The 9,553-nt window shown below is 36.5% G+C and overlaps 1 protein-coding gene across 1 annotated transcript; it reads right to left on the reverse strand.

The window, feature by feature from the left end:
• Positions 1-630: 630 nt before the first annotated feature.
• On the reverse strand, positions 631-7,948 carry LOC121429064 (estradiol 17-beta-dehydrogenase 8-like). The gene is made up of 7 exons (XM_041625969.1): positions 7,813-7,948; positions 5,903-6,222; positions 5,388-5,483; positions 3,748-3,833; positions 3,289-3,373; positions 2,562-2,679; positions 631-2,126 (listed from the first exon to the last, which is right to left on the reverse strand). Exons 1-7 carry the CDS (start codon positions 7,856-7,858, stop codon positions 2,116-2,118), a joined length of 762 nt encoding a protein of 253 aa, XP_041481903.1. The 5' UTR covers positions 7,859-7,948; the 3' UTR covers positions 631-2,115.
• Between the last annotated feature and the right edge of the window lie 1,605 nt (positions 7,949-9,553).

Here is a 9,553-nt window from a genome sequence, read left to right on the forward strand (position 1 = left end):
TTTGGTTGATGTTTGATCCCAGAAGAATGAAGAGATCAAGCGGCTGAAGAGGGAGCTGAACGCTCAAGAGTAGTAATCGAGGAGAAAAGACACAGATAAAGCGGTCATTGACCTTATTACTGACTCTCGCAGAGTCCGTCTCAAGAAGGGCGAGATTGAAAGAAGCCGTCTGAAAGCTCTGAAAGCATTACCACACTGATCACAAATATATATTTGTTTATTGTTTAAACAAAACCAATACAATATGCTGCAGCCATATCACATTAATCACATACATAGTGATTCTCACCTGTATGGAATCTAATTAAAATCGAGTTGAAACATACCACCACTATTAATAGATGACAGGTGGTTGTGATCAGAACTGGTACTGGAACTAAACTGACCAATAGAACTGGAAAAAGACTAACATTCAGAACTGGAACTGTGGCTGAGAGCATGCCAAGAAATGGCACGGCAGCCTACATGAAGGAAGCAGAGACAAAGCCTCGATCAGAGACAAATGCAACATTTTAAGATGCATCACTTCATTGTACCAGAAGCTAATGCCATGACTCTCAATACCAATTACTCAAGATTGGGAAAGAGTGGTGTACCGACTCAAAATAATGGAGGGGAAAATTAATTTTCAATACAAGTAATGAAGTTGAGCAGCATCTTTGCCAATCATTTGCGCCTGTATGATCAAACAATCGATAAGACAGAAGACGGACAAAAAATCAATTAAACTCAAAGCATTATACAATATGCTCCCCTCCCCCTGCTGAAATCGAGTTGGTCAAATGAATGTGAAAACAAAGGTTTGGAAGCCATTACTGGTAAAGGCAACTTCCTCTGTGTCTTTATCGATCTGTGTTATACAGCCACAGTTTGAAATCTCAAGTAAAACAAAATGAGAAACACAATTGAGGCATTGGAGCTACATATTAGACTTGCTTTCACAACTACGCATGAGCTTTTTCTCACAATTAGCATGAACTATGATATGAATTTAAAAACAGATATAAGCACAGCAAAACATACAAAATATCTAATGTTCTCCCCCACCCCTTCTAGAAAAAATGTAGCAACGCATACTTGATGGTATCCTTGTAATTATCTCTCAAACTCAAATCTCAACATGAAATAGAATACTAGTTTCTTTTACCAGTGGTAGAGGACATTATGACTTTGCTCCATTACATCAGCACGAGATATATGTATACCTGGCAATCCAATGTAAATGTGTGTTTGCTAAATGTCTTGGGCAAGTAGACTAGTTGGGTGCGTCGCAGCATAGCGGTTCTGACTCATGCCTTATAATCGCAAGGTCGCGTGTTCAAATTCCCCTGCAGCCTAGCATCCTTGGCAAGGCACACTTTGCCACTCTCCATGCGGTTGTGAAATGGTTATCCAATAGGATGCAAAAGAATATTTTAGTATGGCAATTTAGTTTGGAAACTCTTGTGGAAATGCTCCCAAGGGAATGCAGAAGTGCATATAAGTACATTGTAAGCAGGCTACCTAGGATTCCATGATTGGGGTAATAAAAGCACTCGGAGCTGCCATCGTAATGTATTACGTGCTATATTAAATAGAAAAAATTATCTTTATGAACTGTTGTTCACAGACATTTCTATAAATCTAGAGTTAACTCGGCTAAGAGGATTGAAGACATGAAGTTCTTAATCATGAACTCTGCAGTCAAAGACGATATAAAAAATTGAGATAAAAAATTTCATCTAAAACACCAAAGAAAAAGGTCACTTAAATGTATTCTTAAACTTTTGTACAATATAAAATATCTTTCTCATAATATTTTGCCAAATTTTAAACACCTTCTGTAGTGTGTAGGGCATATTTGGTCTCCATACACATGTCAATCTTTCTCACTGGCATGTTCAACATCCGCAGCATCAGTAAATTCATCCCATACACCACCATCATCAATATCATTAGCTCATTTTCAGACATTAGCTATTACATGTATCTTGATCCATCAGGTGACTAGAATCATCAGATGTCTTGAAATTGTTACAGCAATCCCTTAAAAGCAGTTCCCAGGTAGATGTACCAAGATGTCTTGATCCATTTGAACCTCTGCTCCTTGATTACCTATAGTTCGAAATCTCCATCTCATAACCCTCCTACAGAAAAAAAGAAATACATATCCACAATTAAACTTACTCCACTGGAGGAATAAAACAAATAATCATTGGCATGCACTATTGTGCCATTAATCGAACTGCTACAATCTTTGCTAACAAGGGATCATTGCTGACATGTTAATAAATTGTTCTTTCAACTGAGAAATGTTTTTTAGCTCCTATCCTAATTAGATATTGCAGTTGGATTTCTTGCTGATTAAATTATGTGATGACTAACCTGCAGAAGCTCACTAGTGTCTGTACTGTAGTATCACAAGGTTTGCTGTTTTGGCACGTCTGAGAAATTGCAGAATTTTCGTCATGTGTGATTTGTTTTCAACGTTATTAATATCATTGCTAGAATATGTTTGGTCACATGATGCTGTAAAATATGCTTAACTTGTGTAGGATATACATGTAATAAAAGCTTTTTACCAGTGACATCGATGCTAGCCCCAGTGATGTACTTGCTCTTGTTTGAGGCCAGGAAGAGACAGGTCTCTGCAATATCATTGGGTTCACCAAGGGTACCAAGAGGGATCATGGGTAACATCTGGTCGACAAGAATTTACAAGGAAAATAAATATAGGTTAGAGGCCCAGGATTTCTGTTTTTAAATTGCTAATTCAATATTCATCAGTCAGAGCTGCGGACCTGAACGAGCACATTTCGTATTTCAAAGGCATAAAAAAAATCAGTATTTTGGTAAGGAAATCAGTATTTTCAAAGAAATACCAGAGGACAACAAATACCCCTTCAGAAATCAGTATATTGCATGAAACCATCTGAATTCTTCACATGTATCAGTACTAATTACTGAAAATTAGTAATATTTGGAAGCCCTATTCACTATTCCTTACATCACACTCCCTGTTCTTCTGTGAAAAAAAAAAAAAATGTGAAGCAAGTCTCACGGAAAACAGAAGTTTCCATGCAGCTTGGCAAACAAATGCTAAACATTGCAAAAAGGTTTGATGGGTAGATTTTTCACTTTACTTCATTATGATTTTTTACTCACTGACCAAGAAACAATCAGAGCTTTCTGTCATATTTTCCATCGCAATCATTTGAGCAAATTCTGGTTAAGTTGGAATTATTCTAGTAGTATAATAAAATAAAAAAAATAAACTGGATACAAATTTGTGGCCCAGTTTTCACCTACCATTTTAATGACTTTCTCTGGAACCTTGTCAGTCATTGGTGTTGTAATGAAACCAGGTAAAACACTATTGCATCGGATTTCAAATCTAAAAAGAAAAATTTAAATTAAATGAAAAATGTTTGAACAAATGGAATTTAATGTACATTTTTTTAATTAAAAAAAAGGCAATTATTATAGGGGATATTTGTTTTACATGAAAAGTCTTACTTGATTTTTAAGAAAATAAATTATATACTAAGTGATATATTTTCCATGGAAACTTTTGTCTATTTTTTTTAATTAGATCAGAATATTCAAACTTTTCAATTATCAATCTGTAAGAATTATAAACCTTGTATTTTAAGTTAGAGTTGAATTCCTAACATCCAGCAAAGTACTAGTATCTTGATTAAATAATCCCAAGACTTGAAAGTACACAAAGTGGGTGTAGAACAAGTGGCAATTTAAAATCCAATTTACCTGCTCAGTTCTTGGGCCATGGTTTTGGTCATTCCTATAACGCCAGCTTTCGATGCGGAATAGTTGGCTTGGCCAATATTACCCATCTGCATTTTGAAAATAAAGTACCGGTGTAGGGGTAGGAAAAAAAGAGAATGCTACATGTATATTGTGATATCATAATTCTTAAATTAAAGATTCATGATTTTAACAAAAGTAAAACAGATGATTCACTGCAGCTATTGAGCAGCTGATGTTAATTTTATACTCATAAAAGGGAAATTCATTTTGAACTTGCTCAATCAGGGGTAAAAAATGCAAAGCAGATCAAATATTAAATCATAAATTATTAAATGGTCTAACACCACTATAATAGCTTTCTTGGTCCACATGGAGGGAAAACTCCTCCACCTCCAACAATTCAATTCAATTCAATTCAAAATGGTTTATTAAAAATCCTTTCTTTGCAGCCAAAGCCGAATTGCGAAAGTTTACATTTCAAACAAAATCATCAATAACAAGGTAAAAATAACTTAGAGTACTACGGACAAATTTCAATATAGACATATGTGTAACAAAGTATTTCATAAAGAAATTCAAATCAATACTCACTGATAAATGAAACAAAAATGGAAAATATTCAAAATACATGTAAATATGAGTGGATACAGGAAATGAAATGGAAAGCAGAAATGAAGAGAAATAGTTGAAGAGAGAAGAGAAGCAGAGAGGGGGAGAGAGAAGAGAAGAAATTGATAGTGAAAGGGAAGCTGAGAGAAAAGGGCGAAAAAGCAATTAGGTCACATGTTTTCATACATACTTGCAATGATACATATTTTGGCAGATTTTTGTGATTTCAATTAAAATATTAAGTTCACGACTAGATATCAGTGAATAATTGCTCATATGGAAGAAAAATATTTTGATTAACAAAGTAAAATGAGATGAAATAAAACTTGAGTTCTCCAACATAAAGAGAGCTCAACATTAGAATTATTATGTACATATAATCTGCATTTTACAAAAAGCAACAATCTTTTAATGATATCCTATTTAAAGAGTCCAATGAATGTTGAATAGCTTGATATTATTATACATGTAACGATAGGGGAAGATATATAAACAAAACTACTCCTTGTAATCAATTCTTTTAGAGTTTAGGTGACGAATCAAAGAGGGCAAGGGGCTATTTCTATATCGTGAAGTTCGACATCGCATCTCTACTATTCCAGTCGAGCTTCTGGTCTGATATTGACAAGTCCTATTTTGAGGTAGAAGATGATGCAGTTTAGACGTGGGGATTTGCATAGACTTCGCAAACGCAAGACAGAGTTTGATCCGTCTAGGAAGCAAATGTAATGCTCAAATGTAATTAACATACTTCGTGTCTTCATCCCCTCCTCCTCCCAGGGCCAAATGCTGGTAGGAAGATATTCCTGAGTGGTAAGTCTGAAGACTTGTAGTTGAACCTTGCCCATCTCATCAAAATACACTGGTGCAGCAAGAACTTGGCCGAGGAGGATGATCTATTGTTACTCGTTGGGGTGCATTGACAATGCTAAGCACTCCCAGTAATACAATAATCCACCAAAACCAAGTCCCCGTGGTGTGGACCCTCACCAAAAATGCAAACTTTGTTGTGAAGTTAAACTTCAACTCACCGTTGCTACAACACTGCTGATATTGATGAAACTTCCTCCTGTAACTTTACTCTTCACCATAGCCTGGCTAACTGCCTGGCACATCAGAAAGGTGCCCTAGGCAAAATCAGAGGTCAAAGGTCATGTTAGTATCAGTAAACTTCCATCACTCCCAACTAACAATTTTTCAAACAAATGTCATTTAACAAAAATCACAACTGAAAACTAGAACAGCTAATTGATTGGGATGCCTCAAAAACCTCCCATGGTCTCAAGAAATGGCACCCAAGGTATCACACACCATTTTTAATATTATGGAGATTTTAACATTATGATATCCCTAGAAAAAAAAGTGGAAATGGAAGCCTTGGAGCATTAATTGGTTTTTAAGTTAGATCTTTTCTGGTTAATGATCTAAACGTTGGACAAAGAATATACCGCCTAAAGGGTCAAAATCTTCAACCCCATTCTAAAGTATAGAATGGATCCTCAAGCAACTCAATAGAAAGAGACAATGTGTGTGAAATTCTGATTACCTTCAGGTTAACTTTGATAACCTCGTCGAAATCCTCTTCCTTCATTTTCAGCATCAACTGATCTCGCGTGATTCCTGCAGAGTTCACCAAAATGGTGGCAGGCTTCTTGAAGGCGTCCGCTATCCCGGCAACAAGATCCCGTACTGCACCCCCATCACTGACATCCGCCACAAAAGATTCATGACTCTGATTATCTATGTCCGATGGCAGGCTTGCAATAGTTTCATCCAAGCTGCTCTGTGTCCGATCAACTACAGCTACGCTTGCTCCATTCTTGGCAAAAAGCTGGCAGGTTGCACGGCCTATTCCACTTCCTCCACCTGTGTGGAAATTGAGACTTCATGAAAGCTTATAGGGTTTAATAGACCAGGGGGAGGGGGTGGATCCAGGAAGTCAAAATTTTAACAAAAATGAAATGGTTTGTTTCATGGATGGTTTTTGTTACTGAACTGCTAACAATTTTTTCATTAAACTTCGCACATGACTTTAGATTAACACTATCCAATAGGCGTGCACACCTAAATAATTATTCGATATGGCAGAGTGGGGCCAAGGCCTTAAACTTTCTTCTCATTTGCATAATTTTTTAATATTGTGTGCTCACTGAGCATTAGATATCAGGATTTTCATAAAAATCAAATCAAATGAACTATGCAAGGTTTGTGACAGTTATCAATAGTTAGCAATTGCATTTTTTTCACAAACATAAAAAAAAGCTAATCACATTCCTCATTCAAGCATGAATGTTTAATTAAACGCATTTGAATCATATTAATTGGTCATGATCATAACAAAAAAGGTTGAGAAAAAATCATTTCAGTTACCAAAATGAAACAATACTTGCCTACGATAATTGAAATTTGTATTTTTTGCTTTCATTAAATGTTCATTGATTCGTGAAATGATGAATATTGTTGAAGGTGGTTACACTTCGTAATTCCGAAACAAGTAAATTGCCTATACCTCGATGTTCGTTAATCCGAAAACGTAAAAGGGTTCGTTAATCCGAACATTTGTGGCGTTATTCTGAAGGTTCGATAATCTGAAAACAAAATAAGGTTCGATGTTCCGAAGGTTCGTTAATCTGAAAACGAAATAAGGTTCGTTGTTCCGAAAGTTTTAATCCGAAAACAAAATAAGGTTTGTTGTTCCAAATGTTCGCTAGTCCGAAAACGAAATAAGGTTCATTAATCATTTCGTTTTTGGACTAACGAACCTTCGGAATTACAAAGCTCATTTCGTTTTCGGATTAACGAACCTTTGGAATTACGAACCTCACTTCGTTTTCGGACTAACGAACCTTCAGAATTACGAACCTTCGGAATATCCGAACCTTTGGAATTACGAACCTTCGGAATATCCGAACCTTCGGAATAACGAAACTTTGGAATTATGAATGTATGCAGTTGAAGATACTCTTCCCAAAAATAACCGTCATCATAATCGATCATTTTTATTGATAGAAATTAATCCAATTATAGCAAATTTTAACACGTGTTTATTCAACCATGAAATTTAGCAAAAAAACTTGTATCGTCTTTTAGAATGTACCTTAGACAAGCCTTCTATTTTTTATGGATGAGAATATGGAATTCGTTCCAAAAAAGTGGAATCTAAATCAGGATATTTGGCTTGTGACTTTTGAAAAGTGACAATTTTGCTTTCTAGATTTTTATGCTACTTGCATTGCAACTTGCAAGTCCCCTAATGGTGGCTGCACGATAGCGAGCCGTCTGTGTACAAGGAGAAATTTAAAAAAAAATGTAAAAAACTCCTCGAAACAGACGGCTGCCAGCTGTCTAGGATAAATCTTGCTCATTAACATATGGCCACGGCCTGGGCTTGCAGATGCAGACTGACCGAGAATGGATTTGCAGTTACTCCAACAATCATGACAATTATCTTCTTACCAGTTATTATAGCAACTCTACCAGCCAATAGATTGCTTGCTGCCATTTTACTGTCAGATCAGTGATGCAGTAATTGTGGCAGTCCTCAAATCTCAATGATGAATCCCGGCCCAGAATTCCGGCTTCCACTAGTGTCAAAGCACAAGCTGCAAGTAGCACCAGGGTGCGGTCAGGGACTTCAGAAAAAAAAATTAAAAAGCGCTCCGTCACTCGAATAAGAGAGGGGATAGGGAAGGATTGACACCTAAAACAAAAACAAAAAAGATTTATTCAGACTCTTAGACAGAAAATAATGATATGACGGTGATGAGACACCTTATCATCATTACAAAAAAGATATGCGACTTTATACTTCTCAGCTCAGTCTGTGCTGACTGATATTGATAACCTGCCCGAAAGCTCGGCGCGACAGAGTGCGAGCGCGGTTGCGCCGAGATCGATAGCGAGCCTGCACGCACGTGCTTGCACATTCAGTATGGGGCGCCAAGTGTCCGCCAGTATTTTCGTCCAAATCAAGCTATTTCGTACACAAAATTTGTTTTTATTCAGACGAAAATCATTTCGTCATGACGCTGTTTTATTTCGTACACGAAATTTATTTTTTGTCACAAAAAATTAATTTTGTCTCAACGAAAAAAATTTCGTCTAGACGAAATGTAATTGCGTCCACAAACTTTTTTTGGCGTGCCATACTCCGTCCAATTCACGCCATTCCGTACACAAAAGTTTTTTTGTTCATATGAAAATGATTTCGTCATGATGCAATTTTATTTCGTATACGAAATTATTCTTGTCACACAAAATAAATTTTCGTCGAGACAAAATGTAATTTCGTCCACAAAATTTATTTCGTACACACGAAATGAATTTTGATCTAACGAAATGGCACCCCAAGCGTTCCAAGGAAAATTCTGTAGGAAAATTTGTGTTTCACTCCAACGAAATTCATTTCGTCATGATGCAGTGTGATTTCGTATACGAAATTTATTTTGTGTCACACTTATAATCAATTTCGTCGAGACGAAATAAAATTGCGTCCTCAAAATTCATTTCGTTGCGATGCGAATATCTATTCCGTCGATGAAATGATTTTGTGTCACATCACAAAAAATTCCGTCGACAAAATGATTTTGTGTCACATCACAAAAAATTCTGTCCATGTAAAATAATTCTGTCTCCTCTTTCTGGCAGGGTATATGAGATCGTCGCTGATTGGCTGCACCTTGCTCAAGCCGATCTTCGATCGATCGATATCCGGCCGCGGGACGGTCACACTCACAGGTCGGCGTGTTGGTGAACCTTTCTTGTTTAGCTTAGATTTCACGTTATTCATGCCAACAAGAGCTGCAAACAACTTCTCTAATTGGTAGAATGTGGACGGACATTGCATTCGTAAGTTCAGCTATGTTTGAATTACGTTGAAAACAAAATGGGAAATCGTAGTGGTTGCCATACCTGCTACTTTCATTTGCAAGAAGCTGTGTACTGTAAAAATTATAGTCCCATGTATTCAAGTTTGTGTACTGTAGTCAGACAAAGGGGGGGGGGGGGATTGGTCTTTTCTGCACACCTAAAATGGTGAGGAATTATACAGGCTGAAGATATTTTGGCCTAGAACTTAGCAAATAATGTAAAATTCATACAGAGCAAAATGCTGAAAATTTCATTGAAATCAGATGACAAATATATTTTTTTTAATTTGAAAGAACAAATTTATTCAACAGTTTGGGCATGTTGGGCG

The sequence above is a fragment of the Lytechinus variegatus genome, chromosome 15, assembly GCF_018143015.1.
Source record: "Lytechinus variegatus isolate NC3 chromosome 15, Lvar_3.0, whole genome shotgun sequence".
Classification (NCBI taxonomy): domain Eukaryota; kingdom Metazoa; phylum Echinodermata; class Echinoidea; order Temnopleuroida; family Toxopneustidae; genus Lytechinus; species Lytechinus variegatus.